The following is a 27711-nucleotide window of genomic DNA, read 5'->3' as shown; positions in this document are numbered from 1 at the left end:
CCTCGGCCTAATACATTGTTCCAATGAAGCTCAACGTAAGCTTGAGGAACAGCACCTCATCTTTCGATTGGGCACTTTACAGCCTGCCGGACGCGACGTAGAGTTCAACAATTTCAGATAATAATCCCTGCCCCCATTTTTCATGCAGTATGATTTTGCCATTCCCATTTGCAACATTTTCACGGCATGTTCTTTCAATTCCTTCCTCCCCTCCTAAACCCCACCCCCCGTCTCTGCACCTGCTTAAAATCTGTTACATTTCCAGCTCTGATGAAGGGTCCCAGACCTGAAACGTTAACCCTGTTTCTCTCTCCATGGATGCTGCCTGGCCTGCTGAGTATTTCCAGCATTTTCTGTTGCGCCTTTTATATCCTTCCTATATTTGGGGTGCTCAAAACTGTAAACAATACTTCAACTGCAGCCTCACCAAGGTCTTTTACTAGTTCAATATTACCTCATTTTGTTATTCGGTGCCTTTACATACACAGCCTAGGACTTAATCACAGGCAGTCAGTAGGTCAAGCTTGATCAACCGTATAGAATTCTTTGAAGAAATAAAGAGGGTCTAAAGGAAATACAATGGTTGCAGTTTATCTAGATTTTGATAAGACATCACATAAGAAACTTGCAGCAAAGATAATGCCACATGGGATTAAGGAAAATGTGGCCACAGAGTGGTTGGAGGGCAGAAAGCAAGAGGTAGAGGATATTTCTCAGACTGGAAATACTCTTGAGTAATGTTCAACAGGGGGTCTTCTGTTGAGGCCATTCTTATTTACTATATACACAAGTGATGTTGAGTTAAGAATTGGGAGAATAGTGAAATATGCTGGGTGACGCCTAATTGAGGGGATGACAAATTATGACGAGGATTGCGGAAGACTGCAGGGGGTCATAAACAGGCGAACATGATGGGAAGATACAATTTGACGTAGATGAATACATTCTGGAGAATAGGATTGGTTTAAAAAGTTAACAAACTATGTGTATCCTTTGTAATGTAAACTTTAAAAATGATTCTATTCTTTACATATAAAAAAGCTTTTGGAATAATTGTGAATTCAAAAAACAGCTCCTTACCAGGAACTACCCGTTGCCAAATGGTCAAGTATAAGTAAGCAGAATTAAAAATTTGTTTATAGTGTTGAAGTACTAGGAAAATCTTTACAGTACTGTTACACCAATGCTTCTGGGGAGGCATCTTCAATCCTGCATTTGATATACATTCGGAGCTATTTTTAACAAATACATTTTTGTGACAATGACAACAAAGACCACACTTTTGAAAATGTTTTGTGATACCAATGAGGTTACACCCATCAAGAACAGGTATTTCGGAATACTCTATGAACAGCTGCAACTTGGTGACCTTTGTTCAAGATTATGCAAAGGTAAATGACATTTAAAACAATCTACAATTTAATTAACCTCCTCAGCACCAGAGTACTACAAGAATGTATAAGCTGTGATTTCTAAATTGATTTTCACCACACCAGCTGTGTTTGAACTCTCAAGATTTGTATTAGCTAAGCGTCACAAAATCCAGGTCTGCTTCAAGTACCTGTACTCTCTCGGATACTGGCTGCTCCCATAAGCAGTCGGACTATCTTGCGTTCAGCAGTGTGCCCGTACCACCCAATATCTAAATACACAATAGCATAACCCAGGGTAACAATAGGGCCCCAATTCAATCTAATCTGGATATCGTAGTCTTTTACACATGCACTTTTTCCAAATCTTTCAGTAGATAGACTGAGAACACTTTAGCGAGACAAGGTCTGATGGAAATTGTTCATTTTACAGACAGCAAGTTACAGAATTACAGTTACAGCAAATCAAACACATTTTCTTCACTAATTTCTCACCTTTAACAATTGACAGAAAATAGTAAACCACATGTCCTGTCCCTTGTGGGATGACTTACTTGTTTTTGGCATTACCTTTCTCTATACAATTTCTAACTGCAAAAGTGACCCCTGGCATCTTAGCTTCCAGCTCCAGGCCTGTACCTCACAATCTCCCGATTAAAATCAGACTGACTGCCCATTTCTCTTTCTCCCCAGCAAGTAAGAGGGTTGGGTCTCCAACTACTTTCTCATTCAGGGATTCATCAGTGGATCTGTCAATCAAATGGATTACCCCCTCTTCCAAGAGTATATTCTCAGCAGACAACTCTTGCCTTGCTCACAGGAATAGAATTATCCCCACCATGATAGGTATGATAGGTCTGGTCCTCTTGTTCGACCCTCAGAAACAAGATACCGAATTGCTTACCGTCTCCCAGTTGTTGTACACAATAAGGATAGTTAGCCGATTGACATACCAAACCTTACCTGTGTCAGCAACCTGTGTTTTTTTTTTAAACCTGTGCAAATTCACACTGGCATTAAACACAACTCATTTCCAAATCCACTCCATAAAGAAAATTCAATTAAAAATCCCAAAACGTGACACCAAACTAATGCAATCTACCACACCCTACTGCTATCCTTTGGACAGTACAGTGTTAAATATTTCAGAGTACAAATCTCAGAATAACTGCCTGCACTGTTTGCTCACACAAAACATTTTTTTTAAATTTGGCTGTGGGAGCAAGCTCAATTTAGTCCTCATTAAACCTCCAGAGACATGCACATTCAGCAGGGATCTTTGGATCGGAGGTAACCCAAGCTGACTTTTCCCTCCCTGCCCAGGAGAGGTTACCCTGGCTAAGAAAAGCTCATTCAGCACAGACAAGAATTGAGCCTTAGATGCTCCTGGTCTGTACAGTACAGCTTAGCACAGGATAGTGCATATACCATTCATAGAATGATACAGCACAGGAGGCCATTCGTCCCATCATTCCTGTGCCGGCTCTTTGAAAGCTAATTAGTCCCACTCCCCTGCTCTTTCCCCGTAGCTATCCAAACTTTCCCCCCTTCAATTATTTGTCCAATTCCTTTTTGAAAGTTATTATTGAATCTTCTTCCACACCTTTCGGGCAGTGCATTCCAGATCATAACAACTCACTGCATAAAAAAATCCTCATGTCACCTCTGGTTCTTTTGCCAATCACCTAAAATCAGTGTCCTTTGGTTGCTGACCCTTCTGCACTGGAAACAGTTCTCTTTATTTACTCTTATCAAAACCCATGATGATTTTGAACACCTCTATCCAATTTCCTCATAACCTTCTCGGCTCGAAGGAAAACAACCCCAGTTTCTCTAATCCCTCCACGTTACTGAAATCTTTCATCTCTGGTACCAGTCTAGTAAATCTCCGCTTCACCCTCAAGGCCTTGACATCCTTCCTAAAAATGTGGTGCCCAGAACTGGAGACAATGCTCCAGCTGGGGCCTAACCAGTGTTTTATAAAAGTTAAGAATAACTTCCTTGCTTTTGTACTCTATGCCTCTATTTATAAAGTCAAGGATCCTGTATGTCTTTTTAGCAGTCTCTCAACTTATCCTGCCACCTTCAAAGATTTGTGTATGCACACCCCCAGGTGTCTCTGTTCCTGCACCTATTTTAAAATTATACCATTTAGTTATATTGCCCCTCCTTATTCTTCCTACCAAAATGAATCACTTTACACCTCTCTGCATTAAATTTCACCTGCCAGGTGGCTGCCCAGTTCACCGGTCTGTCCTCCTGGCTTCTGTTGCTATCCTCCTCAATATTTACTACATTTTCAAGCAATGTTCTCCTCTAAGGTGTGCGACCACACCAATCACGAGCTCCTGTGCAGGCCACTCACTAGCTGCTGCGGCCGTCCAGCAAATTTAAAGGACCCGCACCGGGGGGGGGGGGGGAAGAGGGAACATTGTTTCCAAGTTTTGTGTCATCTGCAAACTTTGAAATTATGCCCTGTATACTCAAATCCAGGTCATTAATATACATCAAAAAGAGCAGTGGTCCCAACACCGACCCCTGGGGAACACCACTGCACACTTCCCTCCAGTCTGAAAAACAACCGCTCACCATTACTCTCTGCTTTCTGTCTCTTAGCCAATTATATAGCCATGCAGCCACTGCCCATTTAATCCCAGGGCCTTCAATTTTGCTAACAAAGGAACAAACTTGCATTTATATAGTGCCTTTCACGATCCAGAGCGCTCATCAGCCAATGAAGTACTTTTGCAGTGTAGTCACTGTTGTAATGTAGGAAATGCAGCAACCAAGTTGCGCACAGCAAGATCCGACAAACCGCAATGAGGTAATGACCAGATAATCTCTTTTAGTGAGATTAGCTGAGGGATAAGTACTGATCAGGAGAACACCCTGCTCTTCTTCAAATAGTGGCATGGGCTCTTTTATGTCCACCTGAGCACAGTTTAACGTCAAACAGTGCAGCACTCCCTCAGTACACCAGCCACAGATAAAATACTTCTAATCAGTCTTCATGCCACAAACCACTCCGACATTTATCCTGCATTCTTGGGAGGTAAATACATTTGTGGAAAAACAGGTTTTTTTTTTTTTTTTATAAACTTCACTAAACCTGAGGCAGGCGATTTACTTAACAGAAGTCACTGCAGTTCTGCTACATTCTTTTAAACAAGAATCATTGCTGGCTGCATGTTATGCAAGATTACTTTCTCCATACTCTTTTGCGTAAAAGAGGAGTCTGGAATTCACTGCTGGGACTGAAAATAATGCTAACATTTGAAGCTGAAGTTTATCTTATTAATTCACACGATTGAAACTGTAACATTAAATCTCTGCATCTGCCTGATTGGACACTTCTGATTATCTTGGCACCTTTTAAAACTGATTGGAAGGTTACCTGGAGCAAGTCTTGTTTACACTGATCATAGATGGATCCTCAGAATAGTTCAGCTTATTTTGCTAAGCTGCCCCGTGTGCAGTAATCAGCCCTAGAGGTCATTGTGATTTTAGTTGCCCAATTGATGAATGAAATTTCCATACACGAATATTCTGAACATGGAAGCTGCAAAGGTCAAAACACACAAACTCTTGAGGTTTCTTGCCATGCATTCATAAAGCTACATTACACTGCCCCATCTTGTTTCCAAATTTCTCTATTTCTGACTGTTCACCACTGAATGGAATGTACCAAATTTCATTCTGTACTAGTTTCACACACTGGACACACTGGTAATAACACAATTTGAATCATAAATCTTTTAGCAGTTATAGCCATACACTTTGTAAACCAGCCTTATTAACTGACGTACATTATACAAAGTGTAACGGAGTAAAATCTGTTACTTCGTACACGATTTTTACTATGGAAAAAGATCAACTTGTCGATGGTTCAAAGCAGTTTGGTAGAAAACACAATACAAACTTGTGTAAATGCTTTATAAATCGCATATGCCAGATCAATATTTACAGCATACCATAAAAACAATGCATCATTTAATACTACTAGTATTTTAAAATAAAACGTTACTCGTCCCTCCCACTTAATTTCACAACCAGTTTAACTGCTCCATGCTCTGAAATGTCAAGCTGCCTCATTTTATATAATCTCAAACTGGTTATTTGCAACAAGAAAAGTTTCTAATTTGAATGACATTTTGCCACCAAGATCCTGTGTTATCAAAGTCTTACTAGCCATCAGGTTTCTCGAGCAATCTGTAATGATCCCTATAAAGCACTGCAATGTGAAAGAGACTCCCCCTGTTCATTCCAACGAGTTTTTAATCCCACTTCACATACGGAATACCATTATCACCAGCCCTGAAATTAGGCAATTAACTCTTCCTGTGCCGTCACCATTCTCTTTAAAAGGGCAAAGAATGACAACCAATTAATTCTTTACACACAACTGACTGGAAAAATAAAGTGCCTCACAAGCCTATTTTCAGCCAGAAACCACTTTTTCATTGTAAGTCCGATTCAGAAATAGGCAGCGGCACCATAGCTAAATCAACTATGTATATATAAAAATATATATATGTATATATGTATATATAAAAATAACGATGTCTCCAGAATAATTTTCCTTTCACTCCTCTTTTGACACAGAGATCACACGTCATCAGTCTCAACAGCTACCAAGTTCATAGCTGCAGTGAGAGCACTGAACAAGCAAGAGATCACACTGCAAGACTTAATCAAGCATGGTAGCTGATTTTTTAAAGGCATTCTTTGATTAATTTATACTGTGAATTTACCAATAAGCAACTTGTAATGATTCTGCCAAGGCACAGCCAAGCTGGAAGAAACTGCTCATTCACTCCAATGTGTCCATATGATCAAGTTGCGACAATTAGCTTTTGTCGAGAAGTTACATGGGCTGAGCAGGGAAGTTCACTTGCACTGTCTGTACTTTTCATATTGGGCATTTGGACTGTCAATCACAAGATAAAAAGGTCCCTATACAACCACGCAAGACCTAAAATTATCCAGAACTGTTTCACAAAAGTTCCTTTAAACCACTTTTTTTTTTTTAAATTTCCCTGACCCACTTTTTTTGCAACTGCTTAACAAAACTGATAATTCTTGCTTCAGATCACAACTGCATTTAATCCTGACAATGTGATCCTACATTTCCACTCTAAATGTCAAAATATATACATGGCACATTTACAAAAGCTAGATAAATGCTGCAATAAAAATGTATTTAAATTGCATTCAGAGGTACACACCAAAATAAAGTGCCAATAAAGACAAATGATAACACTGAAGATCTTACAGGCTATGACATCTGAATACAGCATTGTTATACTTTGCACTGAGCTTACAGCTTTGGGGGTTAATCACAACATGACTGTATGCCAAGAGACACCAAGTGATAATCTCAAACTGGAAAGTCATATTTTGTTCCTGGCTTGGTGCAGTTTTATTAACACTTCAGTCTAAAATGCTAAGGAAGCAGATTTATCAATGGAAGAATGGAAGCTTTCTTTAAGTGAATTATCAATGCTTCAGTCTTCACTTTAGCAGTTCAATCACAAAAGTAAGTAAAAAGTATTATTCACATCAAGTAATTCCTCACATGACAAGTTTCTCACCTCAACTAGCCCATGATACGCAGAAGTCAGTTAGAGGGGAGACACTCCAACCGAAAATTCCCTCATGCACCTTCTCATGGGCAGTTCAATGGCAGCACTGGACAAGGTCTGCAAGCTGATACATTATTTGTTCCTTAACTAGATAAATGATTGTAGGGTGGTTGGTAAATGAAAGTCATTTCTAGTCTATTCATTTTCTACATTCTGGGAACAGATCATCACAATTAAGACACTGGTGTAATTCAATGCATGAAATATAATGAAACTCAGTACACAAAACACTTCTTTAGGTGCTCTGCATACAAAAGGAGGTACCAACAGAGATCACACTGCTACTATTTGTCCAGTTGTCCACTGTAGTTCAAGAAATCAGGCCAGAAGTGGATCCAGAAATTAAGGTCTCAGCTCCTCAGTCCTTCCCATATCAACACTTTCAATCAACTTTGGCTGGATCATTTGCTGAAAATATTTCACATGGATACATTCACATCAATAACAGGCGAGAGGATCACTTAACGGAAGCTTCCTTTCTTCTGAGATGCCACAATGCAATTAGGATATCCATGTGAATAACAACAGAACCATAGCCACTGTAATTCTCAACAAAGGCCACAATAGCCCCATCCAGCTGTGCTAGAGGTCATACTTGACATATTCTCCAGTACAATTGCCCACAAGAAAAATATGGTTTACCAAATTATATCAATTATAAGTGGAGCAGCTGACACCCTGCAGACACAGTATATTCATTTCACACATGGCTAACACCACCCAAAGAGACAACATACAGCTGTAGACAGGTAAAGCATAAAAAGTGATATTGCACAGCAAACAGGAAGCAGCAAAAACCTCAACTTCCAAAACCACTGGACATTAAAGTGCAGCGCTGAGTGTAAATGCCATTTGAGAAAGTCAACCCAATGAGATTACCTCATTGGGAGATGAAAACAAATCTGACCTATTCTGCTTTATTGCACCAATATTCCTGAGCAAGACATTTCACCTTTTACCATTGCAGGATTCTAAAATGATCATGTATTTGCCAATATGTTCCCACTGATTTTTGACTGCAATGTCATTTAATAATATTGCGAGTCACTTTACAATTGAAATTTACACTTTATTCCCATTCCGTCAGCACAATAGGACTAGACAGATTCGTCAAGTTTCACTATAGCAAGATAAGTGTATCCTTGCAGTTTGAGAGACTGTCTCTGAACATGTAAATCACATCTAGAACATATCATTTAAAAAGTTAAATCAAAACAACTTACATTTATACAGCACCTTTAACTTTAACTTTAAAAAAAAGTCCCCTTCATAGAGGTATAATCAGACAAAACTGGATGCGGAGTCAAAGGATGAGATGAGATGGGTGACTTGGTCAAAGAGGTGGGTTTTAAGGAGGGCCGTGAAGGAGAGAGAGAGCTGGAGATTCAAAGGGGCTCAGGGAGGAAGTTTCAGATGCGAGGCCTAGAAACAAGTACTTATACTAAAAGGTTTAGAAATAATTAAACTGCACAAAAGCTTAGATATCTCTCACTTTCACAGTAGAGAAATTATATGAACCGAAGACAAACACCAAAGAATTCTTTGCGCCCCAAACCAGAGCCACGACTAATCTAAGATGTGACTTCATGAATTGGATGTATGATGCAATTAGGTCATTAGTCGTGAAAGGACTCTGACTACTACCATTTTCAAACCACTGAAACTGGATCATATTATGAGCATCTATATATATATATAAAAAGAGCTCTTCTGTCTGTCACGATGTCTGTCTGTCCGTTCTCTATACGTTTAAAAGTTAGAGCGTACCGACGCGCGTGTCGCCTCAAAAGAAAGCTTGCGATTCCGGACCGGTCATAGGCGTATTTACGTTTCGGCCAGACAAAAACCGCGCCCGCGGTATCCGAAAAACGTTCAGCCTTCCTCTCATTAGCGACCGTGTGACGTCGAGGTCGACCAATCGGACGGCGGGTTCCTTCCTACAGTTGAGTGTCGAGTGACTCGACGATTGACCAATCCTACGCTTCGGTGACCTGACCGGTCGACCAATCGGTGCGTGTGTGGGCGGGCCTTATCCTTCTGAACTGAGGGGAGTGGCCGCCATCTTGATTTTTCACGATTTTTTCCCTACACTTCCAGTGTGTTAGGGAAGTAAGGTAAATATTTGAATTATGTGTTAGGGAATTAATTATCAATTTATTTGAGTTTTATATTGTGTTTAGCAACCCCCCCCCCCCTCCTTACCCTCGCGCAGGGGGGACTCGGGGCCTGAAGCTCAAAAAATTTCTCTCTCTCTCTCTTTCTTTCTTCCCTCTCTCTCTCTCCTTCTCCTTTTCCCTCTCTCTCCTTCCCTCTCTCTCCTTCTCCTCTTCCCTCTCTCTCTCCTTCTCCTCTTCCCTCTCTCTCTACTTCCCCCTCAGGTTTCACGGTGTCGCGGACGGAGCACGGGCGGGCCGCCCGAAGTTTCCCGCTCGCTAACGGCCGCCAAGCCGCCCTTGCCTGCTCCCCGCGGGCCGCCTCGCGCCGCCCGCACTGACCGCGCACGCGCCGCCCGCGCCGATCAGCCGCGCCATACGCGGGGGACCTCAGCTCCGGTCCGTCCCGGCCTCAGAACCGGACCTCAGGCGCTAGGCAGGGGCAGGGGCCGGAGAGAGGGACAGAGGGGAGTGGGGGAGCGGAGGGAGGGAGACGGGGGAGGGGAGGGAGGGAGACAGGGGAGGGGAGGGAGACACGGGAGGGGAGGGAGAGGAGGGGAGGGGAGGGGAGGGGAGGGAGAGATAGGACAGGGAGAGGACATGACCGGGAGAGGGGGGACACACAGGGGCAGGGAGACCAAGCGCCCCAAAATTGCCCTCGCAACGCGGGGCTCCCCAGCTAGTTTAAATAATAAACTGAAGTACCGCAATGCAACAACTGAGTCCAACTGCAAAATCCTTCACTGCAAACAAGCTGAGTAGTAGGCGCAGGCAGGTAGTGCAGGGGTCCCCTGTGGCCATCCACCTCTCAAACAGATATACCGCTATGGATACTGATGGGGGGGGGGGGGTGGCTTACCAAGGGAAGGCAGCAGCAGCCAACTTCCTGGAACCAGGGGTGGTTCTGCTGCACAGGATGGGAGGAAAAACAGGGGGAGAGCTATAGTAATAGGGGATTATATTGTATGGGGAATAGATAGGCGTTTCTGCGGCCGCAAACGAGACTCCAGGATGGTATGTTGCCTCCCTGGTGCAAGGGTCAAGGATGTCTCAGAGCGGCTGCAGAACATTTTGGGGGAGGGTGAACAGCCAGTTGTCGTGGTGCATATAGGTACCAACGATATAGGTAAAAACCAGGATGAGGTCCTAAAAGCTGAATATAGGGAGTTAGGAGGTAAATTAAAAAATAGGACCTCAAAAGGTAGTAATCTCAGGATTGCTACCAGTGCCACGTGCTAGTCAGAGTAGAAATAGAAGGATATTTCAGATGAATACGTGGCTAGAGGAATGGTGCAAGGGGGAGGGATTCAAATTCCTGGGACACTAGAACTGGTTCTGGGGGAGGTGGGACCAGTACAAAACGGACGGTTTGCACCTGGGCAGGGCCGGGACTGATGTCCTAGGGGGAGCATTTGCTAATGCTCTGGGGGGGGGGGGGGGGGGGGGGGTTTAAACTAAAATGGCAGGGGGTTGGGAACCTGAGCGGGGAGACAGAGGAAAGGGAAACAAGGATAAAAGCAAAGGACAGGAAGGAGAAAAACAAGTGGCAGGCAGACAAATCAAGGGTTTAAATCAAACATGGCCATAGTAAATAATAATTCTAAAACATCTAAGAGCATTAAAAAAACAAGCCTGAAGGCTTTGTGTCTTAATGCGAGGAGCATTCGTAATAAGGTGGATGAATTAGCTGCGCAAATAGAGGTAAACGAGTATGATATGATTGGGATTACGGAAACATGGCTCCAGGGTGACCAAGGCTGGGAACTCAACATCCAGGGGTATTCAATATTCAGGAAAGATAGGCAAAAAGGAAAAGGAGGTGGGGTAGCATTGCTGGTTAAAGAGGGGATTAACACAATTGAAAGGAAGGATATTAGCTCTGATGATGTGGAATCTGTATGGGTAGAACTGAGAAATACCAAAGGGCAGAAAACGTTAGTGGGAGTGGTATATAGACCTCCAAACAGTAATGCGGAGATCGGGGATGGCATTAAACGGGAAATTAGAGAAGCGTGAAATAAGGGCACCACAGTTATCATGGGTGACTTTAATCTACATATAGATTGGGCTAATCAAATTAGTAACAATACTGTGGAGGAGGAATTCCTGGAGTGTATACGGGATGGTTTCCTGGACCAATATGTCGAGGAACCAACTAGAGATCAGGCTATCTTAGACTGGGTATTATGTAATGAGAAAGGATTAATTAGCAATCTTGTTGTGCGAGGCCCCTTGGGGAGGAGCAATCATAATATGATGAATTCTTCATTAAGATGGAGAGTGAAGTAGTTGACTCAGAGACGAGGGTCCTGAATTTAAATAAAGGAGACTACGATGATATGCGGTGCGAGTTGGGTAGGATTGATTGGGGAATGTCACTCAAAGGGTTGACGGTGGATGGGCAATGGCAAACATTCAAAGATCGCATGGATGAACTACAGAATTTGTTCATCCCAGTTTGGCACAAAAATAAAACAAAGGTGACTCAACCGTGGCTAACAAGGGAAATTAGGGATAGCATAAGATTCAAGTAGAGGACATATAAGTTGGCCAGAAAAAGCAGTAAACCCGAGGATTGGGAGCAGTTTAGGATTCAACAAAGGAGGACAAAGGGATTAATTAAGAGGGGGGAAAGAGAGTATGAGTGTAAGTTTTCAGGGAACATAAAAACTGACTGTAAAAGCTTTTATAGATATGTGAAGAGAAAAAGATTGGTGAAGTCAAGCGTAGGTCCCTTGCAGTCAGAATCAGGGGAATTTATAATGGGGAACAAAGAAATGGAAGACCAATTAAATACATACTTTGGTTCCATCTCCACAAAGGAGGACACAAATAACCTCCCAAAGATGTCAGGGAACATAGGGTCTAATGAAAGGGAGGAACTGATAGAAATCAATATTTGTAGGGAAATGGTGTTAGGGAAATTGATGGGATTGAAGGCCGATAAATCCCCAGGGCCCGATAATCTACATCCTAGGGTACTTAAGGAAGTGGCCCTAGAAATAGTAGATGCATTGCTGGTCATCTTCCAGAATCGATCGAATTTTGGAACAGTACCCATGGATTGGCGGGTAGCTAATGTTACCCCACTGTTCAAAAAGGGTGGTAGAGAGAAAACGGGGAATTACAGACCTGACATCGGTAGTGGGGAAAATGCTAGAGTCCATTATAAAGGATGCAATAGCAGAGCACTTGGAAAAAAGTGACCGGATCGGACAAAGTCAACATGGATTTACAAAAGGTAAATCGTGCTTGACTAATCTACTGGAATTTTGAGGATGTAACTGGTAAAATAGTTAAGGGAGAACCAGTGGATGTGGTGTATTTGGACTTTCGATAAGGTCCCGCATAAGAGATTAGCGTGTAAAATTAAGGCACATAGGATTGGGGGCAAGGTATTGACTTGGATAGAGAACTGGTTGGCAGACAGAAAGCAAAGAGTTGGAATAAACGGCTCTTTTTCCGAGTGGCAGGCAGTGACTAGTGGGGTGCCGCAGGGATCGGTCCTTGGACCCCAGCTATTCACAATATATATTAATGATCTGGATGAGGGAACTAGATGTAATATCTCCAAGTTTGCAGATGACACAAAGCTGGGTGGGCGTGTGTGCTGTGAGAAGGATGCCGAGAAACTCCAGTATGATTTGGACAGGTTGGGTGATTTGCATCTGCCATGCTTCTGCCCATATAACATGGATAAATGCGAGGTTATCCACTTTGGTGTCAAAAACAGGAAGGCAGATTATTATCGGAATGGCAATAGATTGGGAGAAGGGGAAGTGCAACGAGACCTGGGCGTTCTTGTGCACCAGTCGCTGAAAGTAAGCATGCAGGTGCAGCAGGCGGTTAAGAAGGCAAATGGTATGTTGGCCTTCGTAGTGAGAGGGTTTGAGTACAGGAACAAGGAGGTCTTGCTGCAGTTGTACAGGGCCTTGGTGAGACCACACCTTGAGTATTGTGTGCAGTTTTGATCGCCTTATCTGAGGAAGGATGTTCTTGCCATGGAAGGAGTGCAGCAAAGATTCACCAGGCTGATACCTGGGATGGCAGGAATGACGTATGAGGAGAGATTGGGTCGATTGGGCTTGTACTCGCTGGTGTTTGGAAGAATGAGAGGGGATCGCATCGAAACGTATAAAATTCTAACAGGACTAGACAGACTAGATGCTGGAAGGATGTTCCCGATGGTCGGGGAGTCCAGAACCAGGGATCACAGTCTAAGGATAAGGGGTAAGCCATTTAGGAGATGAGGAGGAATTTCTTCACCCAGAGAGTGGGGAACCTGTGGAATTCTCTACCAAAGGCAGCAGTAGAGGCCAATTCATTAAATATATTCAAGAAGGAGTTGGATATATTTCTTAAGGCTAAAGGGATCAAGGGATATGGAGAGAAGGCAGGGATAGGGTACTGAATTTGGATGATCAGCCATGATCTCATTGAATGGCGGAGCAGGCTCGAGGGGCCGAATGGCCTACTCCTGCTCCTATCTTCTATGTTTCTATGAATCAGAGTCTACAAAAACAATTACACACTGCAACACAGCAATGCAACACACCCAAGTACAGTACTGTCCATTATGCTTTTCTATATCTGGCAGGTTGGTTCACAAATGAATCTTCTACTTGCAAAAGCACAAGGATAGACTAAATCGTAACATGAGTTTGTATAAAAATCACAGACCTAAAAGAAACTCAGAGGGCAATGACATGAAAGATGCCCAAAGTATAGACACAAATAGCCCATACTTTGCTGCAGTTATAATACAGATTACAGCATCAAAGCAGTAATCAGGCCACAGTTCCACTGCTGGCTGCATCTCAATCAATTAATTTTAATGTTAGCAAGAGTGAGTGGCAGCGTTCTCAAAACATTAAGCAGACTCTATACTGGGATCATAAAGGTCCAGGTGGTCCAAGCCCACAAGGACACTGGTTTAAAAAGCACCACGCTGTTTCATTGTCAAATACAAAGGCCACCAAACTTGGGTTTGTTTCAGAAGAATTCTGCCTTCACACAAAGCAAGCCGATCAGCTGTTCAGAAGATTACATTGCCTGAACTAGTCTACACAGAGTAGGTCAAAACGCTAAGTGAAATTGAGCAGAATTAACTACAATGGTGTGAACTTCAGTCAATGTGGAATAGCTGCTTCTGTTTTATGTACCAGAAATGGCAATGGAATGGCAGGCAGCTGGGCAAAGGAGAAAGCATTCAGTTCAGCACTTCTTCAGTTTTTCTCTACTTAAGCATAATCAATTGTGTGGTCAGTCAGGTTTAAATTAAAAGATAGCAAGATGTGAAAAGCTACTACACAAACACTTTCTCTGAATTTGAAAGGAAATATTTATTACTACATACAGAGGTAATAGATCTTGCTCTCAGTATCCTTTGGTTTTCCATATCGCAGCAATTGGCCCTCATCGACCCTTTCGCTCTAGATAACAATGCTTTTAAAATTACAAGATACTCTCTTGGGATTCTTCTCCTTCCCCAATCTTGTACTGTTTACTCTATGGAGGTCCAGCTTAAATGATCAGTCTCATAATAATTACAGCAAATCAAAACTTAGTGCTTCACAAATGATACCAACTACTGTACTGCACATTGAAGGTGGTTTTACTATTTTTAGACTCCACTAATAGCACTGTGTTTTTCTAAAAATAAAAAAGACTGCTCTAGCCAGTTCAGAAACCAAGAACCGTAGAAAACAGAGTATAAAACTTTTTTTTTTTTAAATCTACCAATAAATTGCAACAGCTACTTATGCAATTGTAATGTCAGATGCAGAATCATTTCACCACAGGCCAAACTGCTGCCTTCTACAGTCACAATCCTCAATCTCTACTTGTCTGGTCTATGTTCGACTGGTATTGAACAATGCAGACCTGACATACTGGTTTGGAGGATTGTGAAAGCACCAATGTCCTCCCCAATGTTCTATCAAATAACACATCAATAAAATCATTTTGAAAGGTCCTTACGATTTAAGATCTTTCTTTAATAAGAACATATAAATAGGAACAGGAGTAGGCCTACGAGCCTGCTCTGCCATTCAAGAAGATCATGGCTGATCTTCTACCTCATCTCCACTTTCCTGAACTATTCCCATATCTCTTGATTCCCTTAATATTCAAAAATCTAGCGATCTCTGTCTTGAATATACTCAACGACAGCCTCCACAGCCCTCTGGGGTAGAGAATTCTAAAGATTCACCACCCTCTGAGTGAAGAAATTTCTCCTCACCTCAGCCCTAAACGGCCGACCCCTTATTCGGAGACTGTGACCCCTGGTTCTAGACTCTCCAGCTAGGGGAAACATCCTCCCTGCATCTACCCTGTCAAGTCCTGCAAGAATTTTGTATCTTTCAATGAGATCACCTCTCATTCTTCTAAACTCCAGAGAATATAGGCCTAGTCTATGCAATCTCTCCTCATAGATCAATCCCCCCATCCCAGGAATCAGTCTGGTGAACCTTCATTGCACTCCCTCTATGGCAACTATATCCTTCCTTAGGTAAGGAGACCAAAGCCGTACACAATACTCCAGGTGTGGTCTCACCAGGGCCCTATATAATTGCTGTAAGACAGACGTCGCTACTCTTATACTCAATAGCACCTAGTAGCCCATGCCACAATTTCCCTACTATTTTTTCCTGCACTCTTCCCATACAAAATGATACTCAATTCGCTTCCTTCTCTCTACCCACCCCCAAACATGCAACACAGCTTTTGGGCTACTGGACCCCCTATATATGGATGCAAAAAATCCTTGAAAATGATTGTTTCCGATGCAGAGTGTGAAAATGTCACTCAATTGCACTATGCCCACTCCTCAAAAGATCAAAAATTACATTTGTGTACTGGTGCCAATGCGGATATATGAACTGTAAAAAATTCTAACTGAAATTTAATAATTGTACCCTTTCATACATTCCATTTCTACTATGATTCATGGTGGCAACTCAACGTATCTAAAACAGCAAAAAAAGGGAATCTTGGCGTTTCCTAAAAATGCACTCCATTTAAGCTGCATACAATGTTTAAAACAGTGCCAAGTCTTGAGGTCTATTGATTTTTCCAAGTTACTTTTTTTTTGTGCACGTCCCTTATTTCCTCCAGTTGTTATTTCCCCCACGATCTTCTCTACTCTCCTCGGGGCAGTATAAACTACAAACATTTCACGGACCCCATCAACACTTCTCCCTTTGTTTCACCTTCTAGCAAATTGATTTGAGTCCAACTCCCTCCCCAAGAGACTGGCAAACTCAGTCCCTTAGGGTAACACAAGTAAGAATTCAAATTAAAATGGTGATTTAAACTCCGATCCCCAGCTTGAGAATTCAATGCTCTAGCATTGTTAGCAGGAATGTAACAGATTCAATTTCAAATACCATGAAAACAAATCCAATATACGAGAGTTTCAGCACACATTTCTAAACCTTTTCTTGGTTTCCAACCACTTTTCTTGTGTTACGCACTCCTCTCTAACACATATATATATATATATATATATAATGTGCCAACCAATAAAAGGATATATACGAACAAAGTAGAACTTTGAAATTCACCAATATTGTTAATGAATGTTATAAGTCAACTGGTAGAGAATTTTAAATATGTAATAGCTCTCATTAAGCTCAGACTTTATTGCCAATGCTTCCGTTATGAAAGAGAATGAACACGGAAGTATCCAAACAACTGGTTACATAGCAGTTTCAATGGCTTCCCGTATTCTGTGACCTAGAGAACTGGATGGGAACTGTGGATTGTTTAGTAATTCAGGTCCAATTATTTCCCACCCAGATATTTTGATATGCGCCACAAAGTAATAGAAGCAATTTAGTGAAGCAAAGGGAACCATTGGCACCTAATTTCATGGGGATTACTGACTCTGTCACATAATAAACAATACCAACATTAACAAATACAACCATGTTCTGACATAACCCACCTTATTTTAACACTTCTTGTGGATGAGTATTAGGAGAGGTGTCTGAAGATCTATCAATTTACAAGTAAACATATACTATTAAGATACATATACAGTATGCGTCAAGGCTGAAACAAAAAAGTCCTAATATAAGCATATCCTTCCACCCCAAAAAACAAAATCAACCCTCCCAGTCCCCCCAAATAATTAGGAAAATCTTTTGATCGCAATGGTGTCCTTTCTTGGAAATTGTTGTAATAGCAAAATACTGCGGATGCTGGAAATCTGAAATAACAACAGAAAATGCTGGAAATACTCAGCAGGCCAGGCAGCATCCATGGAGAGAGAAACAGAGTTAACGTTTCAGGTCTGGGACCCTTCATCAGAACTTGTTTTGGAAATTGTTGTGACGGTTTCCACAGTTAACAAGATTTTGAATTTGAAACACAAATGTAATAAAGGGGGAAAAAAGTATAATATGCAGGGGAGTGGAATAAGGAATAAAGTACAACACACAATGGAGTTGTTTACTATCAGTTTTAAATGAAATCTCCTGCTTTCCTCCCTTTTGTTTGGTTATACAAGATTCACATCTGAAGAGAATAAGACGGCCAAGGCACATTTGCTACAGATTTAAAATGGAAAGTTGTTGTTTGCAATCAGCTAACTTAAAAGTTGACTTGAAGCAACTCATTGTAAAGTCTGGAGAATCACATTCAATTTGGGTGACTACAACATGAAGCGAGACATTCTGTTATGTTTGTGCCCCAATTATATTCTAAAAACTTGGTGTAAATGTAAAATTGTCATCAGCCAAAATGCACATCTAAATTTTGTCAGTGTTAGGACATACACTACCAGTGGTAAAAAAAAACAATGCCAGCATTTAACTCACAATTGTTACTCAGCTCCACAATTACACATTCCCTCAAAATCCACACAAAAACATAACTACAGTATAAAAAAAATTCAGTGAATCTGTATGTAGATAAACAGAAGGGAAAAAAAATAAACAGAGACCATTTTGCAAAGTAAGTTATTAAGTTAATCACTATTTTGCCACTGTTGTTTTCACATTTTACCGTTAAAATATTTTAAGTACATTGCATCTTTACATATTCCCTTTTACAGCAGTGACTCCTGCTCCAATTCCACTTCAGTAATACTATTTAAAAGCTGACCACTTTTTTTTAAAGTCAGGCTGGTTTCATTTCTGTTAGTAGCTTAGGAGTCGTTTGCACCAACCACTTCTTGTGCCTTTGACACAGCTATCTATACTAGCTAATCCTCTTCAAGTTTCTACAATCACCTCAAGTCACAATTATTTTTCATTTAACTATTTGAATACTGCAGTAAAAAGCAAAAATGTTCAATCTTCCATCTTATCTAGCACCCATTAAAGTTGCGACAGCCTGGTGATATCAGCCACCCACACATTTCTGCAGTTTACAAAGCATTGTGCGGCACACATATAATCTATGTACAGTTTTAAAATGTTATAGGAAACAATTTCACTCCACTCCCGATCTGACTCATCTTGAATTGGGTATCTGAAAATTACAATATTTATACACATTACTTCAAATATTAAATATGCAATATCCGATACTAACCTGCAACAAATTTGCATGAACACTAATTTTCACAAGATGGTCCTTGCACTACAAATCATTGAATATTCCAAATCGAAGTATCAGATGTAGAGTATACGATCCAAGTATTATACACTTACAACACTATCCCCACTAAATGCTGTAATGCTGACAATACCTCACTAATTTGACCAAATTAGAAGATAAAACAGTAGTAACTGAGAAACTGAAGAGTGGCTACATAAATCCTGGACTACAAGAAAAATTGATTTCCAAATGGTTTACAAGATTTCAGAGATTCAAGAAGTATTTGATCTTTATGATAAAATACAAAAAATGAACCTAAAATAAGATGGAACCGTGAAATACGTTATATTTTGAACTGAAGTGACTGGTATTGCAAGACAAATTGCGACTTGGTTACACTGCAGTTACACATTAAGAGATAGAAACTGAACAAGGAATTGATACAGGTTACTGTGGTTGATTTGATGTCCAGAGGGGGAAAAAACATTCTATACAGAGCCTAAAGGCTTGCAATACTATGCTTCTCTTCTCCATAAACCTTAATAATTTGGGAATATTACTTTGAAGGGGGGAAAAGATCAATTTTTTCTGATTAAAAGGAGAATGTTAATACTGAAAAATGGAACACCTTTCCACCTCGGGCGTCAGCAATCAATCACTACCACACCCTTCAACGATATTTAAATAATCCTTCAACTTAAACCAGGAAAGTAGGATGAGGACATAAATTTAAATGAATGCAAAATATTTTTAAAACTGGTATTAGGAAGAATTTATTTACATGAAGGTTGGCCACTTATTTGTCCTCGACTTTTATTATGTTCTACACTGCTCTAGCAACATGCCGTAACTCCATCCACAGGTCCCGGGTGCATGGGACCCGTGGGGACGGTTGCTCTGGCTGGATGCCTCTCTTCCGCAGTCTTGTCCACACCCGGGTGGCCCCAGAGAGGGGCCATGCATGCAGTGCCCACCAATATGCTTGAGGCCTTTCAGTCAAGACAATAAGATCTTGATTTTGTTTTACTGTATTCTTTTAATTTGATTGGACCTCCTGTTAGACTGTTTTATTAGTGGTGCCCTCCTCAGTTTGAGGGGGCACTTGTGGTGCTGATTTCTGTCCGGTGACACTGGGATACCCAGTGTCATCCTTATTGTTCCATTCAAAACAGGCATGCCTCAACTCCCATATCCAAAGGATATTCTCCAGTAGGCCACTTTATTATTTCCAATTCCTACACCAGCCACTCTTATAGCATAAATAAGATGGTCAATTTGAGCTGAATTATGGGCAATATGTGATGTGCCCACACAAACTGGATTGAGACTGACCAAATCTGTTTCAACTTACAACTGGTAGAGAAAAAATAATTTTCTCTGTACTTATCCGAGCACTAGTCCCAGAAGCAAAATAACTTGTGACCCTACCAGATATCGCAGATATCAAATATCAGCAGCCTGTCAAAGGTCCACCATATCAAGGTTCTCTGCCAGCAATGAGATTCTCTGCTCAAGTTGCAGTGGGGTTACCAGCATGTGGCACTTATTGTAGAAATGCACGTCGGCACCATCTATGGTTGGATGTCAATCCCAGAGCGACAGAAGAACTCAAAAATTACTGGCTAGAAAACTATATGGAGGACATACCCGGAGGCAAATGTTTGGCACAGGACTTGCCACTGGAAAGGTCTTCCTCAATTTTGCACAACTTCACCATGACAACAAATTTAAAAGGGCAAATACAATGAAAATACTAGCAGATGTGTACCCCAGCACAGACACTGCTCTAAAACAGTATCAAATACAAAGCTGTTTACTCTCCACTCTAAAACACAAGTGCAAAGAATAATTTGCTATTTCAGCTCAAACATATTACTACATTTTTTAAACAACATTCTGGCAGCTGTTTTCCACATTGCTGAACCACTATAATTCAACATTCACACAGGAAAATGCATCCATATTAGAACGTGACAAAGACCATCCCAACTGCTCAACACGCTCCACTGAGAAATCAATTATCAGGGTACAAAATTAAACTGGCACGAAATGAGGCAGACAGACCTATACAAATCCTCTTTCAAAATTATGGTTTGAATTGTGCAATAGAACTGTTAAACTTCCCACACTAACAAAGTAGTTGCTGCTGTACACTCCAACAAAACTGTCCATACTACGAAACATTCCACTCTCACCAGCTTTTTAAAAAATAAGCATTAAGGCACATTTTTTGCTGATTTTGCATGCACAAATATTCATCCTTCAGCGATATGCAGAGTGAATACTCAAGAGTAAATTGTGGCAGTAAATGTGATTTGAAGTGGGCCACTCCTAACTGGTACACATTTTTACCCCTAAAATAATCATGACATTTTTACTTCAAGGCATGAAATAAAGTGTGTAGCTATCTTGCCCGCTACCCAATACGTGCTTACAGATTGTCACAGTACCCCATCCTATTTTACAAACAGAACACTGGCGATTAAACTCCAGTAGTCCAACTAACCAATCAGCTGAGAGGACACAGTGCTGCATTCCTGCAATGAAATCAGCAATTATGAATTCCAGGTAGCATCCAGAGAATGGGTTTAGCCAAAAGATTCAATAAATTCTGGTTTCCCCGTCTTAAGTTTTAAGCTTTTAACATGATGCTGAAACAAATACAAATAAAGCTGGGCAAATGCTATGTGTAGCTTTACATATAATATGTAAAGTTTAAAAAAGGTACACGAAACAGCAGAACGAGAAAATATCAGAGACTATTTTGAAGCAACTTTAAATAGAAATTTGCCATAAAATAGGCTGGTTTTTCAGCCCCATGTCTAAAACCAATATAAGCATGCAATCTCAGATAAATAAGCATGTATCAAGACAAAGTAGGGCTACAGATAAGCAAACACAATAGAACTGGTTAATACCCAGATGAGTAAATGTATCCTCAGTGCAGTAATAGTTAAAAAACAACTCTCGTCAGGTACACTGCAGAAACCCATTTCACATTCAAAAATGTCACACTTTCCCATGTATCTACTGAGGGTTATAGAGTCCAAACAAACAGATTCTACTCTGGAAAACAGGACTTTGCACTTCAGTGTATTTCCCCTCCAAATGCCTCCCGAATAGAATATGTGGGTTCTGTCACAGTAGCAAAAATACATGTACTCCCATCAACACATACATACTAGTATGATTACTGGACAACAAATAACCAACATTAAGCTTTCAGGATTTTAACTTATTCAGAAAATCACATAGGAAAGTTCTCCAGGAGTTTACACAATCTAGTATGTTACAGAACACCATAATGGTCAAAGAAAATTAATTAAAACCACTCACCTATCCACCATTAATCAAAAATAAGAATTTTAAATTTAGCATGAAACAATTTCCCCCTTTCCAGCTCCAAAGCTCCAGTTTGTCTTTACAATGATGCTTTGTTTCTCCCACATTCATTTCAGCAAGGTGTAAAAGCAAGGTCAGGGTGTTATGGGGAGCACCACACCCAAACCAAGCTCTCAGTCCAGAAAAGCAAAACGACAGTCACTGCTACTTTGCCAAAGCCCTAAAACTCAGAAGGCTCACTGCAGCTCAGTTGAAATACAACACAAATCTGCTTTTCACACATTTGCACCCATTTCCCGGAGGGCTTGATAAGTCACTTACCTGTGTAAATTCAAAGTTTTTCTGATTTACTAAGTTTAGAATGTAATCCAATCGAAACTGGTTCTCTGGATTGGCTAACGGGACTGGTGGTACCAACGTATTCATTGCAGTCACTATCGTCTACAACAAAAAGAATAATTCTGGTCAAGCATTATATTCTCGTCTCCTTCTTCCCCACCCACCACCACCACCAGCATTCTGGGTTTCTCATTGGACATCACAGCCTAGCATGCTCTTAAGCCTCATCAATGCTACTCCTGATACTGTTGTTAAGAAGCATTCAAGAGTGACACAGGGCATCTTTCCGTCCAATTTTGGAAAACTGCTGCTCAATGTAATTCTCATCTTCTCTGCACTTCAGTAGACAGCTGAGAGGCAGCATATTTTAAACTCAGGTTTAAAAAAAGCTGGAATGTACAAAGCTGGGGCTTAAATTCACAATGTTCAGGTCTTGAGCGCACCAACTACCCTAGTGATTGGCCCACCCTGCTGCAATCGTACTTCATCCCCTCCTGGAAACAATGACACTTTCAGGTGTACAGTCCCACTTGCACCAGCCACCTGCTGGTACCTTGGCAAAGTGTTTTTTTTCTTGTGAGCCTAGGCACAGTCAGCTGGCTATTCAACAATGGGGGTCATAACAGCCAGTTCTGATTCGGTCTCGCATTTTCAAAAATGGGTCGTTGGACAGTGATCAAGAACAGCAAATTGGATTAATTTTTCCCCATTCCCTAGTTATGGGGCACAGAGGCCAACTTTCATACTACCCTCTGCCAACTTAGGTTAACATTTGCTGACTTAGCATACACTGAAGATAAAACCAGGGACATGCCTGATCTGTAGGGCTCTGTTCCACAATAGTAATGAACTTATTGAGTTAACAGAGGAGCATTTATAAATCAAGTTTTGAAGATAGTAAAACAGAACACAACACTAATTTTGGAGGTATTGGCAGTAATCACAATGTGATTGATGCAAGAATCACAAAATTCTGGGATGTCTTGCACTACCATCTAATATTCATCTCTCAACAAGTGAGCAAAGCTTCAATAGTTATTAGTGACAGAAGTAGAGAGAACAGAATATTAGTCACCCAAACCAATTCTCATTTGATCGGTTGCAATAGTGGAAAATATTACATTATTGTGGGCTTTATATACTCTGGGGCAGTTGTACATTGCGATTTTTGAAGTCAGAACTATTAAACACAAACAACTAGAATAGTATTTGAAATTTTCACATCAGTATACTTTTATTATCTAAAAAAAGGAAAATAAAATTTAACAATTACATCTTATAACAAACTTTATTTTATTCAAAAAATTAAACTAGAACACTGTTGTCTAATTGTTAAACATGCATAAACAAGCTAGGTAAAAGAAGCGAGAAGGGCTTACCTCTATAGCTTCTTTAATATTATTTTTAATATCTTGAATTTTCCGTTTTTTCTCACTAATGAAGAGAAATGTTGAATTATTCTTTTTAAAAATACCCATAAAACTACAGTAGCAGTTACAATTGGCTCTTAAAAGACTTTAGCCATACATAATAAGCTTCTACTTTTAGAAAATGTTTTCAGATCCGCAAGGCCAAAAAAAAAATCACTAACACTCAATTTCTTAAAATTACAGGAAAAGTCGAAGAGTTTACACTTCACATCTACACTAAAGTTGTAGTATAAATCTAGATTTGGGGTCTCGCATTACTTCACAGTAAGGAGAGGGTAGTCTCAACCACTAGTTTGACACTGTGTGAAGTGTAACCCCGGTGTGGTGTCAAACTGAGTTTAATTAAGTGCCCAGGGGGTTTGTACTCTAAATATTTTCAATTAAGCTGCTGGGAGAAGGGAGCAGTGCATGCGGGTAGTCACATATGCACTTTGCTCTCTCCAGAGCAGAAGACTCGAGTTCTAGCCAAACAGCGCAAGTAGGGTACAATTTGCTGGAACCAACATTACAGCTACCAATCTAAGACCAATAACTGCACTGTAAATGCAGTATAAAAGCTAACACCACAAATAAGTTTCAGCTGGGAGTACATTTCTCACTGTTTAACCTACCTACTGTACTTTTGCAGAAGAATTTACTGTACTAATCCACTTGTCGCTTTTCCTAAGAGTACCCCCAAGGCTTCAAAGGTTTCTCACTTAAGGTGCTGATCCAGGACCAGTAAAAACAAAACACAACCAGACTTTGACATTGGTCCAGTTTCGATTAACAAAACCAATAATCAGCAAAATGGGTATATTATATATAAAAATAAGTAACAATTAAAACTGGAATATGATGATTCTCAGAATGCTGAACAGATCTGACTCAATGTAGCAGTGGCAAATTCACAAGTTGTAATCAAGCAAAATTAGTGTAAACCATCAAATTCTCACACAACTCCTGCATGGCATGTCCATTTCTGTCTCTACAAGTCCACCATCTCCTACAGAAACAGTTTTGGAAAGTGGAAAGGAAACAAGAGCTTTTTCCAAAGATATTGGATTCTTGGTACTGTACTGGGCTACCAAATTTTCTACTTGTGGTCCAGCCAGGTTTTTGCAGGAGCCAGGACTATTGCATCCACTAAGCTTGCTGTTTTGAATGCAGCAATTATAGCAAACACTTTCTTCTGTGGCTATAGCTCTTGCTGAGGTATATATATTATATACACACACAAACAAACACACATATATACATATAACACATACAGAAGCACATAATGCCACTCACTATGCAATTAATTGTAAGCCTCTAATTGGGGAGAGCATTTTGTGCAAACTACCTACTTCCAATGCCAGCTTTTAGAAATGAACTCAAACTGTTATTTATATGCAAGCTGCCACTGCATAAAGCAGAGAAGGGCAGAATTGATAATCGTAGTTAACAAAAAAGGGGGGCAAAATATAGCATATTTAGATATCAAAAAATACATTTAAATACAGTTGTAAGACTGGCAGCCATGTTGGAGAAAAAGGGGGCTGTGGATGGAGGAGGAGGAGGAGGACTGCAGCAACAGAGAAATCAGAACTAACAGAAAAAATGAATAGAAATACACAGTAAAGGTAACCCCCAGCTCAGCCACGCCGATGTGAAATAAGGAAACTGCGCTGGCTTCACAGGAAACCTTAAAAATATAGCCACTTACTCGGCATGAAATCCATTGACGTGTAAAATTTTCATCTGCTTGACGATAGTGCTTTTACCGGATTCACCAGCTCCTGCAATAAAGAAACGCAATTTGAGAAAAAAATAATTCTTAATTCGAAACACAGTATTTCCCTGCTTAGATCCGCAGTGAAATGCCCCAGTGTTGTTTTTTTTCATAATTTCAAAAGACTCCCTTCCAACACATTTAAAAGACATTTTAATCAATTCGTCCCATTTCTCAGTGTTTCTTTTAAATATAAAATTAGTTTTTAAATACAAGGGCCTGTCTCTGTTCCTTCACAGCTCCATCATCCTCTATAATTTGTGTACCTGTTCATAAAATCAGGAATCGCCTCTCTCTGTTTACCTCATTCCAAACAAAATAAAAAACACACCAGGCTTCAAAAATATATAAACCTCATCAACAAGCCTAACATTTCCGGACGATTGCAGCCTGTCTATTTATTTTCTGAATACTTCGACCCATTTTATTTTTTAATTTTTTTTTTTAAAGATTAAAATCCATTTGCAGTAGCAACCGGCCTCCATGTTTCTCCTGTTAACACCAGGCCTTTCCCCTCAACTCCCCAGTCAAAAAAAAGACACACACACATCTTAAAAACAAATAACCGAACAAATTAATATCCTGTTTGAGGAAAGAAATACCCAGAATTTGAAAGGCTACACAGGCAATAACAAAAAAGTCCCCTTTGAACGACGACAGCAGCAAGCCTCCATGTTGTGTTATTTTTTTTTATATATATATATATATATATATTATATACACACACATATACACACACACACCAAAGCCTGCCTTCCAGTGAAACCAGGAGCTGCAACATTGGGGGGAAAAACATTCCCACCTTCACAAATATTTCTCTACTCAAAAGTACTTGAATTAAAAATTGATTTTTATTGTGAAGAGTGTGAGGGGAGCGGGGGAAGACATCCATACTAAAATAATCATTTAATTCACACACCACATCAGGCCCTTTCTCTCTCTCCCACCCACCCCTCCCCTCAGAAGCCATTTCCCCAACACCACCCCACCATGGCCTGGCAGTGCTGCGGCTTCTCGATGTTTCTGCAGCCGGTCACCGTGCCCCAGGGGTGGGGTTTACAGGTTGTTGTCCCCCCTACACACACACGCGCCCAAGCCCCCGGGCCACATACCCAGCAGCAGGAGTCGGTGCGTGGCCCGGTAGATCTGCTTGTCCTTCTGCAGCTGCTTCTCGATTTTCTTGTTGGCTTCGCGCTGCGCCTTCTCCTCATTCCTCTGATCCTCGGTCTTGCTGTTCCCCAAGCACCCCATGGTCATCCGAGAGATGAGCGGCCAGCAGCAACCGCCGGGCCCCCACTGCACAGCCACCCTTCAGCGCCGACACCACACGCGAGCGAGCAAGCGAGCGCCGGGCCCTGCCCCTACCCCAGCTCCTGCCCTCGCCCCGCTACCGCCAGGCCCCGACCCGACCAAGCCTGCCTTTCACCGCCGGGCCTCCAGCCCCCCTGTCTTTCTGCCGCCGAGACGTGGGTGGATGGGAGGGGAAGGAGGGAAGCAGCGAGCGCCGGGCCCACAGCCCTCTCTACCGCCGGGACACGACAGGCAGCGACCACCACCCTCCCCCGGGCTCCCCAAACCCCTTCAGCCGCCGAGACACGGCAACAGCGCTCCAAGCGCCAGGCCCCAAAACCCGTCTAACCGCCGGGCTCCGGCTCCCCCTCTTACCGCCCGAATAAGATGGAGGGGGAGAGAGAGGGGATGTGAAAAAAAACAGCACGAATTAAATGTAAATTGATTAATAATTCCGCTCGGCCTCCGCCTCCCCGCTTTGGTCCCCGAAATCCAATGAAAGAAAATCGAAGGCCCGGCGTCTGCGTCAAGATTTTCTCTTTCTCCCTCCCGCCGCCTCAAACAGTTCCGCTGGCGAGCTGTCCGACAGACCGCCGCTCCGTTTTCAGGGAGGCGGCTGTGTGAGGTGGGGATCCCGGGCAGTGAGAGGGCGCTGGGGCCGGGAGGATGGGGGGATTTACTCTATCAATGGGAGGTGGGCATCGATCGGGGCCCGGTCACTGTCCCTCCTCCTCGGGCAGGGCACGGCGTCCTCCCCCTCTCTCTCGCCGCTGGCCTTCAAATATAAAAATATCCTCGCGGCGGCTTCTTCTCTTTCCTTCCTCGGGGTTCTTCTTGCCGTCCCTT

General features: G+C 41.5%; 1 protein-coding gene across 2 annotated transcripts in view; it reads right to left on the bottom strand.

The window, feature by feature from the left end:
- The window catches only part of gnas (GNAS complex locus), a 447325-nt gene that overhangs the window by 196982 nt on the left and 222632 nt on the right, over positions 1-27711 (bottom strand). Inside the window, exons 1-4 of one of the 2 annotated variants that reach the window (XM_086005198.1) lie at positions 26688-26832; positions 25510-25582; positions 23772-23826; positions 22375-22494 (exon numbers count right to left, since the gene is read on the bottom strand). In XM_086005198.1, coding sequence (XP_085861324.1) covers positions 22375-22494; positions 23772-23826; positions 25510-25582; positions 26688-26832 — 393 coding nt within the window. Of the gene's footprint in view, positions 1-22374; positions 22495-23771; positions 23827-25509; positions 25583-26687; positions 26833-27711 lie in introns of those variants that run through there. The other variant, XM_086005197.1, reaches the window with a different exon arrangement.

The sequence above is a fragment of the Somniosus microcephalus genome, chromosome 13, assembly GCF_052327205.1.
Source record: "Somniosus microcephalus isolate GS21.2 chromosome 13, FLI_Smic_1.0, whole genome shotgun sequence".
Classification (NCBI taxonomy): Eukaryota; Metazoa; Chordata; class Chondrichthyes; order Squaliformes; family Somniosidae; genus Somniosus; species Somniosus microcephalus.
Note: the sequence above shows the minus strand (reverse complement) of the source record. Positions and strands in the feature narration are given on the sequence as shown.